At 47.7% G+C, this 20,046-nt stretch overlaps 1 protein-coding gene across 2 annotated transcripts in view; it reads left to right on the top strand.

Moving 5' to 3' along the window:
• The window catches only part of CRISPLD2 (cysteine rich secretory protein LCCL domain containing 2), a 29,558-nt gene continuing 9,512 nt past the window's right edge, over positions 1-20,046 (top strand). Inside the window, exons 1-13 of one of the 2 annotated variants that reach the window (XM_014874451.2) lie at positions 1-325; positions 4,091-4,404; positions 9,590-9,708; positions 11,803-11,935; positions 12,036-12,151; positions 13,459-13,559; positions 14,736-14,894; positions 16,214-16,274; positions 16,929-16,995; positions 17,994-18,124; positions 18,269-18,312; positions 19,218-19,290; positions 19,961-20,036. In XM_014874451.2, coding sequence (XP_014729937.1) covers positions 4,162-4,404; positions 9,590-9,708; positions 11,803-11,935; positions 12,036-12,151; positions 13,459-13,559; positions 14,736-14,894; positions 16,214-16,274; positions 16,929-16,995; positions 17,994-18,124; positions 18,269-18,312; positions 19,218-19,290; positions 19,961-20,036 — 1,323 coding nt within the window. In that variant the 5' untranslated portion in view covers positions 1-325; positions 4,091-4,161. Of the gene's footprint in view, positions 326-1,255; positions 1,811-4,090; positions 4,405-9,589; positions 9,709-11,802; positions 11,936-12,035; positions 12,152-13,458; positions 13,560-14,735; positions 14,895-16,213; positions 16,275-16,928; positions 16,996-17,993; positions 18,125-18,268; positions 18,313-19,217; positions 19,291-19,960; positions 20,037-20,046 lie in introns of those variants that run through there. The other variant, XM_088172082.1, reaches the window with a different exon arrangement.

Below are 20,046 nucleotides of genomic sequence, written 5' to 3' on the forward strand. Positions count from 1 at the left end.
GCTGCCATCCCGATCAACACCCCTCTCCTTTTCCCCCCCTTTTCCCCTCCCTCTTCTTTTCGTTCTTGCTCCACGCCTGTTGTCACAGGGGATGATCCAGGGTTCTCCCCTCTGCCTGGAGAGCATAAATACCACTGGGGAGCTCTGTGAGACTGCACTTGGTCCGAGTTGCTGAGCCCAGACCTTGCACATCTCGCACCTCCTGAGGCTTATTCCATCCTTTCCCCCTCCTCCTCGTTTAAATATTTCACATACATTAATTTATTTTCCATAAGCAGGCTTGGAGGAGCTGCAATTACCTGGAGACTGGGAAGTACTCAGCAAGGTAAGTGTAAATTTCAGTCCTGGCTTCTGAAATGTGGTTTTGGGGGTGGTGGGAGTGTAAGAAATAACTCTTTAAGAAGGCACAGTTTTAGCAACTTCTCTAAAAAGTTTCCTGGATGGTATAAAATAACACTGTACTGTCTGAGCTTCCCTCGTGTGCTCTGCAGATTTTAATGCAAGACTAACAAGCATTAATCTGGAATGAATGGGAGGAGTTTGCAAGTACAGGAGTGGAATTCTATGCAAATAGAAAATATCCAAGGGATGCTGTTGCAGTCCTCGGGAGTTGATACCTGTGGGCACATTTGTGTTTGTGCAGCTCTGCTCTCAAGTCCTGTAGGAAAGGAATTTCAGTGTCACCACACGTGGTGTCTGTTACCAGTGGGTTTTCCATGTGGTTTTACATAGAAACTCACCCACTAGGGTTCTGTGGGAGTGGACTGAAATGGAAGATCCAGATGTTTTGGGCCATGGACTTGAGGATGCTGAATCTGTGGTGTGTTCAGTGCAATGTGTCGCTGTTGTCCTGTGTCTAGGAGCTTGTCATCCTGCTTGTCTTTGGAAGCCAACACAGTTCTGCAAAGCTTAGAGTGTGTGATCCCAGGGAAAGAGATGACCTGGAGTTTGGTGCTTCATGTTGGGGCTTTATCCCAGGTTAAAGTTGATCCCAGGCTAAAAGCTGATCCCAGGCTAACTCCTCTCTGCTTTGCTGTTTAAATGCTCTCCTGACATCCTGAGCTAACTTTGCATTTTCCTTCCTTGCCAGCTGGTGCCATGTGTAACTCCACAGGCCCTGGGATGTTTTAGCTGTGAGTGTCACCCATAACCCAGGAGCAGGCACCAGCTCCTGTGCTTCACCAGGGAGGCAGTGAAAGCTCAGTGTCCCTAAGGAGTAAGGTGACATGGGGACATGAATGCAGGACCAGCCTGCATGTGGCTTTAGCAGTGTCTCTGCCAGGCTTCAGATGTGGAGCTCTCCTGATTTTCCGTGCAAAGCAGACACCATCTATTAGCTGGGGAAATAGCTTTCTAAAAATAATCTTTCCCAAAGTCCAGTGCTGCACTTTAACTCCCTCACACCCCAGAAGAAGGCCTCCCATTTCTCCCCACTTTGGACAGTTTTTACTGCATATTCAGGAGTCCTTTTCTGCTGACTCAGTCGTTTCTGATGGCTCCCAGATGTTCACCTGGCACCAGTGTCAAGGGCCTGATGTGTTTAAAGGGAGGTTGTGCTCTTCTTGAACCCTTGAAATCAACAGCAGAGGCTTCCTCAGCTGACTGTCAGCTGATAATTTTCTGTGAATAATGTCAAAGCCCAGCTCAAAGGCAATGTGATTTCAGCCTCCCTGGATGAGGAGCTGCCCTGCAGGGCACTGGGACTGGCTGGGCTGGAGCACACATGTCCCAGTGTTTCTTTGCACCTGGACATGAGGATTTCGAGAGGCAGATGGATGGACATCTGAAATCCATGAGAGCTTTCTGAAACGTGAGCATCTTTCATCTGCTTTCAATTAATCTGGCCAGGGAACTCTGCTCCCAGTCCCTCTCTGATCTCTTTATCCTTCCTTGGGATGCTCAGTGCTCCTCACCCCAAGCCGAAGCAGAGGAAGGGACTTGCACACCCCGAGTGAAATAGAAGATAAAGCCAAAATGACCTAATTTTAAAGAGGTGCTGGTGTCCTTCTGCTGGCAAGTGGGACTCAGGGAAGCACATCCCGAGGAATAAAGCTCCATCTGTTGTGAGGTTTTGGCTGGCTCGCCCAGCCAGACGCGCTGGCTTCGCTGCGCAGGGCAGCTCCTCTGGCTCTCAGATGCTACAGCTGATTTTTTCAATCTGCCCTTTCTGAAAGTTCAGTGTTTGCCTTAGATGGGTGGTGGATTTGGGCTCCTGTTTAGCAAAGGGCACCCGGCCAAACGAGGGGTGCAACGGCTGCTCTGAGAGCCGGCTGTTCCTGCAGGGAGAGCTGCCGGGGCTAAATGGCCACATTGTCAGTGGCCGTGGCAGTGCAGCTATTTTTAAACTCTCAGGGAAGTGCCTCAAAGTAGGAATTGTTCCCTGAATTTGGGTCAGACAGTCTACAAAAGCAACTGCTCCTTTTGCCTCCCCTACCCCTGTGCAGCCCGGTTAGAAAGTCGGGCTCCTGCCTGGGGGGAAGCGAATGCCGCAGGCAGGGCTGAGAACAGGATGAGGTTCAAGGAGTGTTTGTCCCCATCCCGCCCAATGTCCTGTCTGCCAGGTGTGCCTGGAGCTGGGGACAAGGCGTGTGTGTTCGCCTTGCTCTGAGCAGCAGGAAATGATGAGAAGCTGTTACCTAAACCGAGCAAATTACATCCTGCATTGTTGTACCCAGGCAAAGGCTTAATGCGCTGCCTGGAGAGAGGCTCAGGGCAGCTGGTTTTCATCTGCCCCAACGCTCAGTCCAAGAATGAAGCCTCAAACAGGGACTCTGTGTCTTTTGTGCAGTCAGCCAACAAGTTTTCGGGGGTTCTCAGAGTATTTTTGGGGTCTTTGCCTGTGCAAAGCACCTCGTGCTTGCCTCTGTTCTCCTCAGATGCTGCTGTAGTGGGTTGGGGGAGCAGGGATTTGGGGTTCTGTGCTCCAGCATAGCTTTTCCAGCTGGGAGTTAGATGGCTCTTCCCTGCTGTGGTTGGCTTCCAACTCATCTGGTCTCGGAGTGTCCAAATGCCGTGTCATCGGATGAAACTTCTCGAATAATTCCTGCTAAGCTGGGGTTTGTTTCCTGCCGCTGCAGAGGAATGCTTTCAGCGTGGTTTTCAACAGTGCTGTCAAAAACAGATCCTCACCTCGTGTTGGCGACAGGGATGGAGGAGCTTTCTTCCCAAAGTCAGCCCTAAGGAGGGAGATCCTGTCTGTACAGACGCTTCTTGCCCCGGCTGGATTGGTGCTGCTCCAGGGGCTCTTGGATCCCACTGGAGAGCAGCGTGTGCTGCACAGCCCTGCAGCAGCACACCTCGCCTCCTGTGAATAGCTCCCGACCCAGACAAAACCAGCCAAGGCGCTCAAGGATCGCTAGATGGATAAACTGGAGCATGGGGGGGGGGAGGGTGGAAGCCCTTGGGAATGACAGATGGAGCAGGAGCACCGCGGAGCGAGGGACGGGGATTAAACGAAGTTCAAGGACCGAAGCGAGCCCCTCTCTGGGTGCTGACGGCATCCGAGTGCCTGGGAACAGCTAATCTGGCCGGGGGAGGGCGGGGGAGGCTGCTGCTGCTCCATCACTCACATCCCTGGCACCGCTCCCGGGCAGCGTCAGCGGAGCCCCGGTGCGTCACTGCCCGGGAGCGGGGCTGCTCTGCCTGCCGTGACACTTCCCAGGAACAGCCCTTGCACAGCTCCTGCTGCTGCCTCACCTCCTCATCCGCCTCGCTGGGCATTTCACCTTCCCTTTTATCCATAAAGTAAAAGCGTTCTTTGCCAGCTGCTCTCTGGGTGGACAGCTCCGAATGTCTCCCTGCCTGGGAAGGGATGGAGCTGGGGCTGGCAGGGATGCAGGAGGCATCCTCCTGCATGCCCGGGGAGTGTTCACTCCCAAATCAGCATCACTGCAATTCCCAGGTGTAAGAAACTGAGTCTCCACCTCTTGTGGTGCTGTTCGGGTTTTCCTGTCTTTGGGGTGAGCAATAATTTTAAGCACTGCTCTTTTCCAAGCTCAGGTTTGGGCTGTGCGACCTGGTTGTTCAGGGACAAATGCACTGAGAACTCCTGTGGCACTGCTCTGACTGCCTGTTTCTCCCAAAATTGCAGATCTGCACTGAGCCACGGGAGTCCCTGCACGAAAACCCACCATCATCTTCATCTCTGCTTCTGCTGGCAGCATGAACCCTGCCCTGCCTTGGATCATTCCTCTTGGATGTGTGCTGCTGCTCACAAAGACAGCTGAGTGCTTTATCTTGCCCAACTCAAGCCACCTGGAGAGCATCCTGAGCAAATATCAGGATGGGGAAGCTCACTCCAGGTCCAAGAGAGCCATTTTATTCTCAGACAGACAGGAGATACTGATGCTTCACAATAAATTGAGAGGTCAGGTGTATCCAGTGGCCTCTAACATGGAATACATGGTGAGTCTAGAGCCTGATACATCACTTTATTACTACTTTCTTTTTTTCTCCTAACTATATTTTAATTTTCCTTGTGGTGCAAGAGGTGTAGTGAATTTCCTCTGAAGTAAGTTTTTCTCAAGAGGTTTCCTGAAGCCTTTCATTCCAGAGTGAAAGATGCTTTAGATCAGTGGCCTGTTTTGGTTGGAAAGAGCTGCTGATGGGTCATGGAGTCCATCCTCTGCAGTTTCAGGCCTGGTTCCATTATTCATAAAGGAGCATCTGGCCCAGCCTTGGATGCATCTCCAGTGATGGCAATTCCCCAGCCTGCCTCAGCAGGTTCTTCCATTACCTTCAAGTCATAGAAGCAGCAAATTTTCCCCAGTGTTTAACCCCTGCTCTCCCTGTGAAAGCTTTCAGGCTGCTGTGGGGACACCACAGTCTGCTCAGGGAATCTTCTGGTGGTTTTGGGGTTGCCAACCCAATGCTGGAGGTGGCACCTGCCCTCAGTCACACACTGATCACCTGAGCTTAGCAATGTGAGCCAAACCTCCACGATGCTCCTGGGAATCTGCACAGGACCACAGGGAAACGGGGCCTGGAGAATGTGGCTCCATCTGCAAAGAATTTCCATCACTGGAAATCACTGGAAAGGCTTTGGGAGTTCCTGGGTGGATGGGTCAGTGCTGTCGGGTTTTGTAGTTCAGGAAACCAAAATAAAAGTTTGGTCCCACTTCAGAGGGAGAACTTAAAAGTTGGAGGAATATGAAATACGCCTTTGCCATCAACAATTCACACGAATATTTTTTTTTCACCTGATGCCAGAGACCCTACTTTGAGCTATTTTTGCCCTTCCATCAAAATATTACAGGGCCACAAAACGATGTAGGCAAATAATTACTTTTTGTGTGCCTTTTCCCAGCGTGCAAATATAGTTCTGACCAAAACTAGTCTGACTTCAGCCGTGTGCTCCTGCTGACGGACCAAATGATGGATGACTTGTTAAGACCGTGTTTAAAAGGGTAAAAGAAAAGTACACTTAAACGTAATATAAAATTGTTTGCCAGCTGTGCTGAAGCGAGGGCTGCAAATGGAAAATCCTGTCTTTTGTGACTGCAGGGGGAAAGGGAAGAGAAGGGAGGGCAGGGGTGGTGAGGAAGGACAGCTGTCCCTCGCTCTGTCCACACCAGCTGGATTTTGGTCCCGTTTTTGCCAGAAATCCTGTGCCTTTCTAAGAACCGGGGACTGAATCCCTTCCTCAGTGGCTCTCGCGTTATCCTGCAGGGAAGTGCTGCCAGAAGAGGCAACTGGGTTGATTTCCAGAGGGTAAACACAGAGCATGAGCAAGGCCAAGGTGTTTTGGTTGGCCGTGGGGCTGGCAGAGCAGCCAGCTGTTTGCACTTCTGTGTTTGCCTTTGCTCAGGGAGCTTTTCTAGTGGCTTTTATGGGTGATTGAGGGCAAATGAAAGGGCCTTATGTGCTCTGAAGAAAGGAGCTGGGTATGAGATGGGGCTGCTTGGAAGGGCTATAATCAGCCTTTCATGTGCTCGTGTTTACCCAGTATGACTTGGAAATGCCATGTATGTGCTGAACGCAATTTCTCTTTAATCCTTTGTCCTGTAGAGGACATTTCTCATTTGGACTCGTTTAAGAGGATGGTCTGTCTTTAGAACCATAGGTAAACTTTCCTCTTTCCCTTTGGTACCAGAGTGGAGAGTCACTGGAGACGTGCTGGGATAATTTGTTGATGAGTAGGTAGAGCTTGTTCTTGCCCATCAACCTCCAAATGTTCCCTTGTGAAAATCTTTTCTCCCAGCTCCTTATCTGATGTATTTAAGTGGTCTGAAAGGGAAATGGGACCTAATGTAATCCAGGAAAGGGACATATTTAACTGCTACTGGATGAACTTCAGTTGTTGGGCACTGTTAATAAGAAAGCAAGAACACAGTGAGTCCTATGACTTATCTGGAGATCAAAAGAATTGTTATACACATAAAGGCAAAATGGGCTGAAAAATGAAGAAAGAGATGGTTTAGCTGCTGGGTCTGTGTAATTAATTGAAAGCTGGCACAGGTATTCAGTGCTAATGGAAAATGAGTGAGCAAGGCACAACTTCCTGACAAAGCTGAGCCAGTTCAAAATTACCTTAACCCCTCTAGCAGCTCCATGATGGACACTTCCAGAAGTGCTTTTGGACTGTTTAACAGAGGTGGATGGGTGCCAAGGCCAAAACAAACTCCTTGTTAACAGTCCCAGAGTAAAAAGGACATAACGGACTGAGGAAAAAGGACATAATAGATCCTAAGGCACGGTGACCTTTTAAGAAGGCTTAGTCAGATGCTTTCAGCAGTGATGAAAGGCAGAAATCTTTCCTCTTGTGGCGGCCTCAGAGACAGCTGGATAAAGCAAAATTGTCCTCAGTGCAGATTGCTGGAAGGAAAATAGTTTGTTTTCATGTATAAGGTATGCATCCTTCCTCCCAGCTGTCGGGTGGTGGCTTTCCCTGTCAGGATGGGATAGTGTTTCCGTGGGGATTAGCAAAAAGCATCTCCAGACCTCTGCCAGGACATGTCAGTCCTGGACTTTGATGCCACTTTTAAAAGGAAGCTGCCAGTGTTGCAGAAAGTCTGAGCTGGGGAGGAAAATGAGCGAGTAACCTGATCAGTGCAATTCAGGTGTCTGGCTGTGGGTTGGATGGGCTGAGTGAGCAGACTCCTTGTGGGATGCATTATTACACCTGGCCCTGCAAGTTGTGGTATGACGTGTGTGTGTCCATGCATACATTTTACATATACACTGTCCACTTCACTTTGAAAAGCCATTAGAAATGTGCAGGAGTGAAAAAAAGAGAATCCATGTGCTAGACCACTTGGAATCACACACACCCAAAAAATTTTCAGCCTCTGCTTCTGAAGGAAGCTGGGCACAGGCTCGTTGCCCCTCTGGCTTCAGTCATCTTCCTAGATACTACTTTGAATATTGGCATAAAGAATTCTTGCGAGTGTAGCTGGGAAAGTCTGAAATCTCTTTTTCCCCCCCGATGTTTATTGCTCTGAAATAATTCCAGCCTCCTGACCGCATTCCCGTCTGAGAGCAAGAGGCAAATAACTGCTCTAATTTAGATGGGATGGCTTTGTAATCTGATGCCTGCAGAAACGAGCTCCTCTCCTCATGCAGCAAAAAGCCGTGCAGAGATGGAGCTCCTTCCCAATTACCTGTGAAGTGTCTTTTGTCCGAGTTCATTGATTTTATCCGCAGGCATCAAAGGGAGATGTAACGCGTACGCTCGCATTAATTCCCATTTAATAGCCTGTTGCTCAGGACGTCTCTGCAGTAAATTAGGAGATTTGGAACATCTCCGCCTCCGGGGCTGCAGGGAATAGAGCTGGGTAGGAATTCTGAGGAGCTCAGAACATCTTGGGAGAGTTTCTGTGGCTTTTGTGCTGGATGGGAGGGCAGCTGTGACCGGTCACTGCCGAGCCCACAAAGTGGGGAACCACAAAAAGCTGTGAGAGGACGCCTGGGCAGAGGCTTGGGGATGTGTGGTGGGTCTGATCCCATCACTTTCAAGGAGCTGGAGGGCTGAGAAGGAAAATGGTTTTGTTCCCTGTGTCAGAGCTGTGTCCATGAATGGTAAATGGTGAATTTGCTTGGCCACTGCTCAGTCCAAAGCCGAGCTGGAGAGCTCGGGGCAGCTCTGGGATGCTGCTGGAATCTGGGATGCTCAGAGTGCTTCATGATAAGCTGTTGTGGGAGCCCTGGGCTGTGAGCTCAGTGAGATGAGGTCATGTTTGCCTCACTGAGATAGTGGAGACACACCAGGTTCCAGGAGACACTGCATTTTCCTGTTGTCTTATCCAGGGATGGACAGTCCTTCTCCATCCCAGCTATAACAGCCTGAGACTGTGTCCAGATACGCTCAGAATGAGCACCTGATGGTTTTTAAATGTGCTTGAGAGCCTGGATGCCCTGCAGCCCTCCAGGCTCTGACAGGTCCTTTGCAACATCTGAGATCAGAAGTTGCTTTTCCTCTGGAGAAGACAGGACAGGAAAGAGCAGCTGGCTGTGATGGTAAATGTCCAAAGAGGACAGTCTCGTGCTGGCACGTGGATGGGCTGGATGCACATTACAAGACCTCTCTTCTCTTTGGTTTTATTTGTAGGAATGTGCAGTAATATTTTAATCCCAACGAATTATCCTCTAAGGGCTGCTCTGAATGGAGCAGCTGTCAGTAATTACACAATGAATTCGGGGCACTGGCTGCTGGGCCCAGCTAGTCTGGCCTTTAGAACTAATTCTCTCCTGGGCAGCAGAGCCAGCAGAGCTGCTTTCCTGTTTGCCTTTGTGTCGTGTTGGAGCTCTCCTCTGGCTCCCAGCTGGGTGATATTCGATGAGGAGTGATCTCACCCCAGCATCCTGCCCTCAGTGGGAACAGAAATGGGATTTGTCACTTCTAACGTGATGCTTGCTTCAGTGAGAGTGGAAAAAGCTTAAAAACCTTGGGGCTCTGCCACCTCTGATGTATTTGACTGGATCCACTGGTGGAGTCTCATTTATTCTGGAAGGAGAAGGGGAGACTGAGAGACCCAGACCCACTGTCCTTGATTAAGAGGTTTAATCAAAATCTCCAGTGCTGGTGGAGGTAGTGGAGCTCTCCACTGCTGGAGTTCCCCTCGATGGGAAAGGCTGGAGATATCCCAACAGTAAGGACAACGTTTGAAAAATCATGCTGAAATACATAAAGCACTGAGTGTATGTCAGAACTCCTGCAGGACTCAGAAATATGTGTCATATTGGAGATCATGGGATCTCCAACCTCATATTTTCATTTTTAATTCTTTAAAACATGTTAGAAAAACAACTGCCAAGGATATCTTGTGGTTTAGGGTGGATGGTCTGGATGTGGGTTTGTGTGTTTTCTGGTGACCTGAGTGAAGCATTTCCTCAGAAGCATGGCATCAGCTGGGGAAAACCATAGACTCTTTAGTGCCCTGGAGTTTCATGGCAGGGGAACACGTTGAGAAATGTTATTTTAGCACAGAAATTCGGTGGCTGCACCGGGACAGGCCAGACATGTGTGTGTCAGGGGGTGATCTGTACCTCAGTCTTTCTCCACTAACTGCTGTTGGTTTAACCTCTTGATCTAGCGAGTTTGAGATGAAAAACTGACTGAAAAACTGTTCTTTTCTCTCCCCACCCCCTGAAGATCTGGGATGAGGATCTGGAGCGCTCAGCACACGCTTGGGCTCAGCAGTGCATCTGGGACCATGGACCCAGCGACCTCATCAGGTCCATTGGGCAGAACCTGGCTGTCCACTGGGGCAGGTGAGACTCGGGGTGTTGCAGGATCTCTGCAGAGGGGGATTTATGGCTCCTGCTTTGCAGATTTTTGCTCTGATGCTTGGTAGAGCACCGGGGAGATGGGAGAAAAAGCTGGGGAGAAAAGCACAAAATCATTAATTGTGATGGCTTCAGGGAGATGGTTATGGTGGTAATGCCTGCAGCCACCTTCCACTGAGACTTCCCAGGAAACCAGCTCTGACTGGGGCTCCTCCATCCCTCTGGATCTCAGGGTAGCACCTCTGTAAAACACCTAAAGTCACTCCTTGTCCTTGAGGACAACAGAGGTCTGAACCCTTGCCCCTACATCTGCTGTTTCAGGGGGGGTTCTGGCATCATTCAGCTGAAGGCTGAAGTTTCTCAGGAGCAATGCCTGCATTCAGCTCAGAATTTGTGTCTGGAATCAGTTCAGAATTTAATTATCTCTTGCTGTGTTTTCCATAAATATTTATCTGGCTCTTGATTTTTCTTTACTGAAAACACTTTGCAGGGTTTTTTTTCAGTTCCTGAGAAAAGTTGTTAAACCAGAGTCATTAACCCAGTTAGGAAAGCTGACATGAAGGCTTCCCAAGGGATTTGCCTCTCCATCTCAGGCTGAAATTTGTTTATTGTTAAGCCCTTGTTTTTAAGCTTGTTATAGGTTTAATCTGCTTTGCACAGCAAACATTTTGTACCTGCTCAGGAGCCCTGAGCGTTTTCCCCCAGTTCCTGGGTGGAAGTCCAGTTATCTGTGTTGTAAATCAGGCAGAACTTGGTGGAAAACAAAGGAAATTTGCTGGTGTGAAATTAGCCTGATGTAAAAATGGGGCCCATTTTAATGTTTGGAAAGCAGAGTGGTTAATTCATTGGAAACAAAGTCAAAGGATCGTGCTGTTCTTGGCTGTCCTACAAGTGCTCAGGATGGCCATGGGCTCCTGATGGAAGAAGATCCAATCTTGGTCCCTGAGAGGAAAGAAAAATCAGATTTATCTCAGCTTTTTCAGGAACGGGCCATAACTTGATTGCCTCCATTTCCTCTCCCGTAAAATGGGATTCGGAAAGTATTTGCTTCATGACATCATGAGATGGATGTTTTTAAAATGCTTCTAATGAATGATTTTTAATGAAAAGTTGGCTGGAAGGATAAGCTCCAGTCGGTAATGATATCATTTGGATTTCTGGCAGCTTGCTTGGTGTGAGCTGTTGAAAGCAATCAAAAAGAAGTGGGTTTGGTGCAGTTTGCAGATCACTCTGTTTGCTCACTGTTTACACAGTGTGTAAAATGTGCATGAGTTCCTACAGCGAGTTTTGACATCATTTTTGTTCCCCAGACAGCACAGACAGCATCAGCACTGCCTCAGATACCACGGTCTGAGGCAGAGATCACACACGGGGTAAAGGGGGCTTGGTGCAGGGGAAAATTGCTGCCAAAAAACACAAGATAGGAGTGCAGTGCACCAACTGCTCCACACCAGCTCCTGGTGGGATGTGATGAGGAAAAGCCCACTCACTTTCAGAGGTCTTACAGTATTGGTGTGAGTTGACTTCCAGATTTAACAAATTGCCCCTTGGTAAAATAGGTACACGATGGCTTTTGGTTTAAGATGTTTGGCAAAGCCTAACTTCAGTTTACTTTCAAAACACAGCTTTCTGCCAAACTAGAAGTTATTTTGTAGTTGAGTGGAAAAGTGAGAGGGCATTTCAGGTCAGCAGCACTTGAGGATCATGTCAAACCTATAAATAATGCAGAGTCAGGTCAGGTTGTGAATCTGAGGGAAAAAATCATAGAAACACACAACAGTTTGGGTTGGAAGGGACCTCAAAGATCTTCCAGTTCCAGCTACCCTGACATGGCCAGGGACACTTTCCACTGTCCCAGGGAGTTCCAAGCCCTGTCCAGCCTGGCCTTGGACATTTCCAGGGATCCAGGGACAGCCACAGCTGCTCTGGGCATCCTGTGCCTTCCCACCCTCATAGGATATTTCTTCTCAATATCCCATCTAACCCTTCATCTTTAACATTTTAGTTTTTGGTTTTTTTTTTTTTAATGTGAAAACTTCTACCAGAACATCCTGATTCTGACTGCCTTTTCCCCCTCAGGTATCGATCTCCAGCGTTCCATGTCCAGTCCTGGTATGATGAAGTGAAAGATTACACATTCCCATATCCTCACGAGTGCAACCCCTGGTGCCCAGACAGGTGTACAGGTGCCATGTGCACACACTACACCCAGGTAAAGGACTCCAAGGGGTCTGTACCCACTCTCCCCACATCCCCCCCATCTCTAGACTGGGGTAATTTGCTTATTTTCCATAACAACATTTCCCTCACAGATAGTCTGGGCCACGACCAACAGGATTGGCTGTGCTGTGAATGTCTGCAAGCAGATGAATGTTTGGGGAGAGATCTGGGAGAACGCTGTCTACCTGGTCTGCAACTACTCCCCCAAGTAAGGCAGAGCAGCTGGGCTCCCTCCAGCTCCCCAAAACTGGCAGCTTGCTTAACTAGCTCAGGCTCTGGGGAAGAGATTTCAGGCAGTCTAGACTGGTGGTTGTGGCTTTAAATTTTTTCTTTAGACAGCAGCAAAGGGCTGGTTCAAAACTACTGAGCACTGCCTGGAAAACTGAATGAGAGGCTGGGGCCAGGCTGGAGCTTTGATGTTCCTGCCATGGGAAGGGAAAGGAGGAGCAGGAGATGGCCAGGATGGAGCTGGCGTGTGCTGCTGAGCAAGGCTTGCTCTCTGCTGTCACAGGGTGGGAAGGGATGGGGTGGTGGTTAATGCCAAAAAAACCCTGAAGTAACTGCAGCAGTCAAGATTTCACTCGCTCGACGGTTTGATTAAATTTCAAAATGAGAATAATATTTCTTGCCTACTACATCCAGGAGAAGTTTACTACCTGGCAACGGCAGTTAATATTTTCTGGTTTAATGGCTAATAGGAGAAACATTCCCACTGCAAGCCCTTGGCAATTTAAAACTTCAAAACAAAGTGAAAGAGGGAAATCGCTCTGTGCAAACGGAGTGGCTTGGGGAGCATCTGACTCCAGGGGATCACAGTGCAGAACAATGCAAAGGAAAAAGAAGTGTGGGGCTGCAGCTGACATGTCCCAGGCAGAGCTCTGGGGGTGGGCTCTCTAAACCCCTCTCCCCACATCAGATGAGCCCATTGTGCTAGTGGGATTTAACAACCTGCTCCTCCTGAGGGACAGCAGCATCTCCCACAGAGCCCCCACAGCAGGCTGGGCCACTCACACGTCATCCATTCAGAGCTGCTGGATGGAAAAATACTCTATTCCTGCAGTTTCTGCCTAATCTTTTCTCTCTGGCATCGGTGCACATTGTCCTCATGTAGCCTTATAGGTGGAGACAGCTGAAAGAGCATAACCCAGGAGTTTACAGCCACAGCTTAACTCCAGCTCCTTCAAACTCCTCATCCCCTAAAACCTGCAGGACACAATGCCAAAATGGGCTGTTGTTTCTGAGGAGTTTCTTCAGCAAAACGCAGTAATCCATTGATTTATTTCTGATTACATAAAATCCTGGTGTTTATATTGAAATGTAATATAAAAGCGATGCGGCACACGATTTAAATAAACCCCTAAAAAATGTCATTTTAGAGATGAAACGAGCAGGAACATCTTTCCTACCAGGCTGGCTGTTTAGTCTTTATTTAGTTGCTCTCAGGCAGGGTGATGTTCCTGGTTTGGGAAGGGTATTTGGGTGTTGGGTGGGCGCTCATTTCTCCCGTGCTCCCAGGGGCAATTGGATCGGAGAAGCTCCGTACAAGACGGGCCGTCCCTGCTCCGAGTGCCCACCGAGCTATGGGGGCAGCTGCCAGAACAACCTCTGCTACAAAGGTACCTGGGGGGGCCTGGGCACCTCTGGGATGGGGGACAAGGCTGGAGCTAACCTTTGGAAGCTTCTAATTAGAACCAGCCACAGCTACATGCTCCTTTTAATTAGCCACCCTCGATATTCCGATGTTGGGAAAGGTGGGAAATCGTCAGGCACTGGAAGGAAGAATCCCTGAGCTGCTGGTAAATGTGGAGCTGGGATTCAGCACGTTGTGCTGCTGCAAACAGAGAGCTTGGATGGGGAGAAGCAGCTCTGAGCTTCCATGGGTTTGGCAGGGGATCTGCAGGGGGTTTTGAGCCCTGGAGCAGGAGTGATCCCGTGCTGGTGGGGCTTTTTGGGGAAGGGAGTGTTCTCTCTCCAGTGCTTGGCAGAGGCGTGGTGGGTGGGCACAGCTTGGCTGCCTGCCCTGCTCCTTCAGGGGACACGGATGGAGCCTCTGCCTCCCTCCCCACCTTGCTTTTCAGGGATGCAAAATGAACCTAACAATTTGTGTCCCTGGAAGGAGGGGAGGGGGATCCTGGAGGGTTTTTCCTGACCTGTGGAGTATTTTTGAAAGAGAGGTCAATAGAGTGAAACATATTATTAGGGTGAGCCCTGCAGTGCAGCAGTGCTACCCCTGGCACCCAGGATCTCCTGGGGTCATTTCTCTCCTCCCAAGTGTTTTGCTTCCCAGAGAACTGGCCTGGCTCTTTGGAAACAGGAAGATTCCCTGGAGACTTGCCCAAAGCAGAGGCTTATTTTGTTGCCACTGTGCATTTCTTAATTTTTTTTTTTTTTTTTGGTGGGGTTTAAAGGAGGAACCCAGGGTGCAGATGGGCTGCAGCAGGGAGAAGGAAGGGGGTGGCCTGATGGAATATGAGCCCGTCAGCAAATTTGGTTTTTCCTCCAGAGGGAAGAGCTCAGTGGGAAACAGGGAGGAATATCAGCACTTTTTTTTTTTTCATTAATTAGTAGGGATCCCTTCAAATCTTTATTGTGAGATGCTGTAAATGCTGAGGAGCAGGAGAGGAGTGCCCTGGCAATAGCCCTGTGCTGTATCCAATGGGTATTTCTGATCTCCCAGCTGTTTAAAAGCAGATCTTGATCCAGCTAAACCATCCCCACAAAACATGAACCCGTCTGACTTGCCCACCAGTGTGAGCACACTGTAATTATTTTGAATCCCCTCTTCTGCCAAGCTCACCGCTATGAAGATCCCATCATTGCTGAGACAGAGGAGACCAACGAGGTGGAGATTCCACAGGTGGCAGAGCAGAAGCCAGTGCAGTTCCACCTTCCAGAAAACAAACCCAGCAAAACCACCAAGCTCAAGAAAACCACCCCAGAGTCCTACATGAGTAAGACACAGCCTTTCTCTTCTCCAGCTCCTATGAGTTTTGAAGCACCTCTGTGAGAAGAGGTGTGGGAAGTGATGAGGAGGCTCAGGGATAAGAAACTGGGAGGATGTTTGAGTGGAGGGAGAGGTGATCTGTGTGAAAATTCACTGCTAATTGTGCAGATAGAAGTGGTGAGCAAAGCTCTCAAAAGCAACCTGTACCTTCTGCACATCAATCTGAAAAGTTGTGTGTTTGTTCCAGTCATTTCATAGAATCCATAGAATTCATAGAATGGTTTGGTTTGGTTTGGTTTGGAAGGGACATTAAAACCCATCCCATTCCATCCCTGCCATGGGCAGGGACACCTTCCACTGTCCCAGGCTGCTCCAAGCCCCATCCAACCTGGCCTTGGACACCTCCAGGGATCCAGGGGCAGCCACAGCTGCTCTGGGCACCTGTGCCAGGGCCTCAGCACCCTCATGGGAAAATTTCCTGCCCAATATCCAATCTAAATCCACTCTCTGGCACTGGGAGCCATTCCCTGTGTCCTGTCCCTCCATCCCTTGTCCCCAGTCCCTCTCCAGCTCTCCTGGAGCCCCTTTAGGCTCTGGAAGGGGCTCTGAGCTCTCCCTGGATCCTTCTCCTCTCCAGGTGAGCACCCCCAGCTCTCCCAGCCTGGCTCCAGAGGAGCTCCAGCCCTGGAGCATCCCTGTGACATCTCTGACTGACTCCAGCAGTCCACGTCCTCCTTATCCCAATAAAATATCAAAAGTCCCCTCAATCAGTAATAGATTTAGGAAATCTTGGTGTTATTTCTCCTTTAAAAAACTCTACACTCAGCACTTAACCTTCTTCACAACTTTTCTGGGGTTTATGGCTTGTTTCCTCTTTATTTCTTGCTTGGGAATATTCCCAAAGTTATTTGTGGAGCTGCTGGTACTTCCTGAGCTGTTTTCCAACCGCTGTTAATTAAAAGACACTTATTGAGGAAACAAGGTGGGGCAAGCCAGCGGGTCCTTTTCAAGTTTATCTGCCAGCATCTGGAGAGTCTGTAATTAAAAGGAGAATGAGAGCTCTGACTGCAGACCTCGGGCTGTAAATCAAAGCCTTCAGCTGTCAGCTCCATCTTCCTTGCTAATATTCCAGAGACACCTGTCTCAGGTGAAGGGCTAAAGAGGCACCAACTGCTCCAGGCGGGATAAAATCAGATTTTTATCTTGTTGCATCAAAGACCTCCAGGAAAGATGTGTGGAGGTTGCTCATTTCTGTAGCTGAGGAGCAGGCTGAGCAATTTCCTTTTTAAAAAATGTATTTATTGGATATTTTTTTTCTCTCCCCAGCACAAGTCATTACCTGTGAAACCAAGATGAGAGACAAGTGCAGAGGCTCAACGTGCAACAGGTAGGGTTTTGATGATACTTCTTGGAGTGCTGAGGGAAAAAGTAAATAAATATTTATTTTTTATTGCTAAATATTTTTAATAATTATTTACATTTTATTACTAAATATTGCTCAGTTCTTGCAAACATAGGATAGGTTGCATTATGTATTTGTTGTGACTCTCTAGGTAGATCTCTTTAGGAAAACCCCCAAAACCCAACAAAAAAAAATCCCCTAAATTTCTCTAAATTCAACCTTCAGCCAAGCCTGGCAATAAGGTGATTTGGTTGATTTTATTCAGGTGTCCAAAATAATTTAATAAATTTTGGCAGAGTCATTTTTCGAGCCTTTTTCATGCATTCCACTGCCGTCCAGGCCAGACCAATAATTCATGGCTTGTCCCCTCCCAGCCAGTCAAGAACTTCTGGTTAAGGTTTCTGCAGAGAACAGGACAGTTTATCACTTGGAGAAAAACCAAATCCACAGAACCTAAATATTGGTCGGGCTCTTAAGGAGGGTGGAGCAACTGTTTTAAAAAGTAGCTATTTTGCAATCTTGTTTTTAAAACAGGAGAGCTACGTGAAATGAATGGAATGACTATTAAATGAAATCGAGTCAAAGTCTGTTTTTCTTGAATTGTTTTTCACCACCCTCAGAGATATATATCTTTACTAGGTATTTGTGCCCAGCTGGCTGCTTGTACAGTAAGGGAAAGATCTTTGGAACATTTTATTACGAAAGTGTAAGTACCTTTTAATAGCTCCTGGATGTAATTTGTGGGAGTCAGTGGTAATGACAGGAATGGGAAATGCCAGCCATTCTGGTGTAATTTGGCTTTTCATATTCTCTGGCTGTGCTGCTGTAAAATGGTGCTAATAAGGATTATCTGTATTTTCCTCGTCTTGGTGTTGAAAAAAGGGACAGACTCTGGGAAGACAAAGTGGTTCCAGACGTGATTTTATCAGGAATTGTCCTTAATGTGGACACACATGGAAACTGAGGGATGAGGATCAATAGGCAGCTCCTACAAAGATCTCTTTGTTCATGTGGGCAGCTCTCATCTGAACAGAAACTTTATAGAAAAAACACAGTTAAAATTTGAAACTAAATAATATTTTGGGCTGTTTTGCTTGATCTTAAATTAGCAAGATCATTTATAAATAAAGCCTGGCATCGTTTTCCCATCAAAACTACTTTTGGGGTGAAGGAAGTTGGAAGATAAAAGGGTTTTTTTGGGGGTAAAATCAGGTTTTCTTTCCCTATTCCAACTGTTGGTGCGTGACTGAATCACCCCTGATGTGCCTTTGCCCTGCAACTTCTGTGATTGCAGACACCCAACCCCTCCAAGTGGCGTCAGCAGAAATATTTTGGGTTTGAATATTTTGTCGAGAACTGGAAATGTTTCAGACTGGTTGCTCACTTCCAACACTGCTTTTCCTCTAAATTGTATTGAAATGTATGGTTTTGTTATTAAAAAAAAAAAAAAAAACCAACAACTTGCCATTCAACCAGGCAGTGCTTAAAATAATAGTAATGAAAGAATCAGGCTGTATTGGGAGAGGAAGATTTAACAACCAGATTCCAAAGGAGTGTACTCAGCTTATTTTCCACTTGGTGCTTTAGTGGTGGTTTCATTTCTTCTCCGTTTTTCATGTAGCAGTTGGGCAGCATTGCTCTGTGAATGGGATTTATTTGATTTATTTGATTTATTTCACACCCCGTTTATTTATCTCTTGTCAGTCCTCCAGCATTTGTCGTGCTGCAATCCATTATGGAATCCTGGACAACAAAGGAGGGCTGGTGGATATCACGAGGAAAGGGAGGACACCTGCTTTTGTGAAGTCCACCAGGAATGGTGTGGAGTCCTTCAGGTACTGCCTTCACCAAAAATTGTTGGTATTTGCTTTAAAAAGCAGATATTCAGTCATCTTTGTTGCTCTCATGTAGGCACAGTGATCCAAGTAATTCTACTCTGCTTATTTTTTTAATTTTTTTTTTATTTGCTTGTTTTACAGGAAAAGTAAACCTTCAAATGCATTCATGGTTTCCAAAGTCACAAGTAAGTTTTAAAAGTTGGGGGGAGAAAATATTGTTGCTGGAGTTTTAGGGGGTATTTGAAAACATCATTCTTTCAGGGCTCTTTTTCCTTTTCAGTGGTTGTGTCAAATGGTTCTGTGCCACAACCCAACTCTGGCATGGTGGTCTGGGGTGATCTAGGACCTTGGAGTGACTGCCCACCCTCCATGGGCAATTCCACCTCCACCCTCCTCATTTTCCTGGGGGCATCTCAGAGGAAGGTGGAGAAATAAGTGATAATGGGCCAATTCCAGCAGCATGTCCTGCTGATGGATCATGGTGGGGTCCAGACTTCAGCTGGTGATAAAGGGGTGGAAGTGGAGCCATGCATCTTTAAAAGCCTCAGTCAAGTGTCAGCACTTACAAAAATTGAAAAAAAAGTGGCTAATGTCCTAGTGCAGTAATATAATGAGAAACACAATACATGTGAAATTAGTTTTTAACAGTGAGTCATCACATTTCTGATGGGCATATAAATAAACACTGCTCTACTTTTTAAACAATTCCCACTTTCTGAATATCTTTGAAAGATTCCTCCAAGGCAGAACCATCCTTTTGATCAGATCCACCTGAGCCCCTTCCAGGGAGAACTGTAGGTGTCAGGATTTTTGGGGTCCACATCTGGAACTGCAGCAAACCCACGTGTTGTGGGTTGTCTCTTCTGAAAGCTGTGACTTTTTTAAGGCCACTTTGTGGGGTGGTTGTAGGATTCCTGCTGGAGAGCTGGAACCCCATCCTGGGATCCTGCTGCTGGAGCAGCTTTACTCCTGCTGCTCTCACTTGGGCAAGGGTCTCACCAAATGCACTGTGTGGCCCTGACTTGTGTTTTCTGCAGCAGCCTGAGCTTTTTGGGTCTAATAATTTGCCTTTCCACGTTTATCTTGGCAGCACAGACTCTGGATTGTTACACCACAGTAGCTGAACTGTGCCACTTCAAAAAGCCAGTGAGCCACTGCCCAAGGTAACACAAATCTGCTGGGTTTAAACTCTCTGTCCTGAGGAGAGGCAGCTTAACAGAGGGCCCTGAATTTGAGGGCTGGTGGGAGAAGAGCTGATCATACTGGTTGAACTGGAGTAGGGGGTTGGGAATGATGTTTCCTCCTGCCACCATGCTTTTCTTGGTATCACTGTAGAAAATTCACTTTATGTCTTTGGATGGCTTCAGTAATGTATCAGCCAGGCTGCACAACCCTGTCCCAGCACACTCTCATGTGTGAGTGTGCAACTGCACACACTCTTTGTGTTTTTGCTTCTGCATTAGTTGGGTTTTGGATGTGGTTTTCCTTTCCACCTTAAACATGGAAGAAATTTGTTCTGGAGACTGTGCAGCAGTAAGTGACAGGGCAGGGGGGCACAAGCACGTGCAGAGATTTATGTACAGAGAATTGAGCAAAAATACAGGTACTCCCCCTTGAAAGGGTCACAAAAGACCAATCCCTCTTCTAGTGGTCCCAATCCCTCTATTTGCAGCTCTGCAGCAACAGCCAAATGTCATCTGAGGGGAGCGAATAATCAAATTCACTGTTGCCACCTGCAGACCAGATGCAGGCACTCGAAATCTCCCAGGAATGCAGCTCGCCTTCCTGTCCAGCCCTGCTGTGGAGAATAAATCTGAACCCATTGTTTTCTAGGATTTATTGCCCAGCCCACTGTAAGGACGAGCCCTCGTACTGGGCGCCTGTGTTTGGCACCAACGTTTATGCAGATGTGAGTACAA

This window comes from Sturnus vulgaris, chromosome 12 (genome assembly GCF_052056855.1).
Source record: "Sturnus vulgaris isolate bStuVul1 chromosome 12, bStuVul1.hap1, whole genome shotgun sequence".
NCBI lineage: Eukaryota > Metazoa > Chordata > Aves > Passeriformes > Sturnidae > Sturnus > Sturnus vulgaris.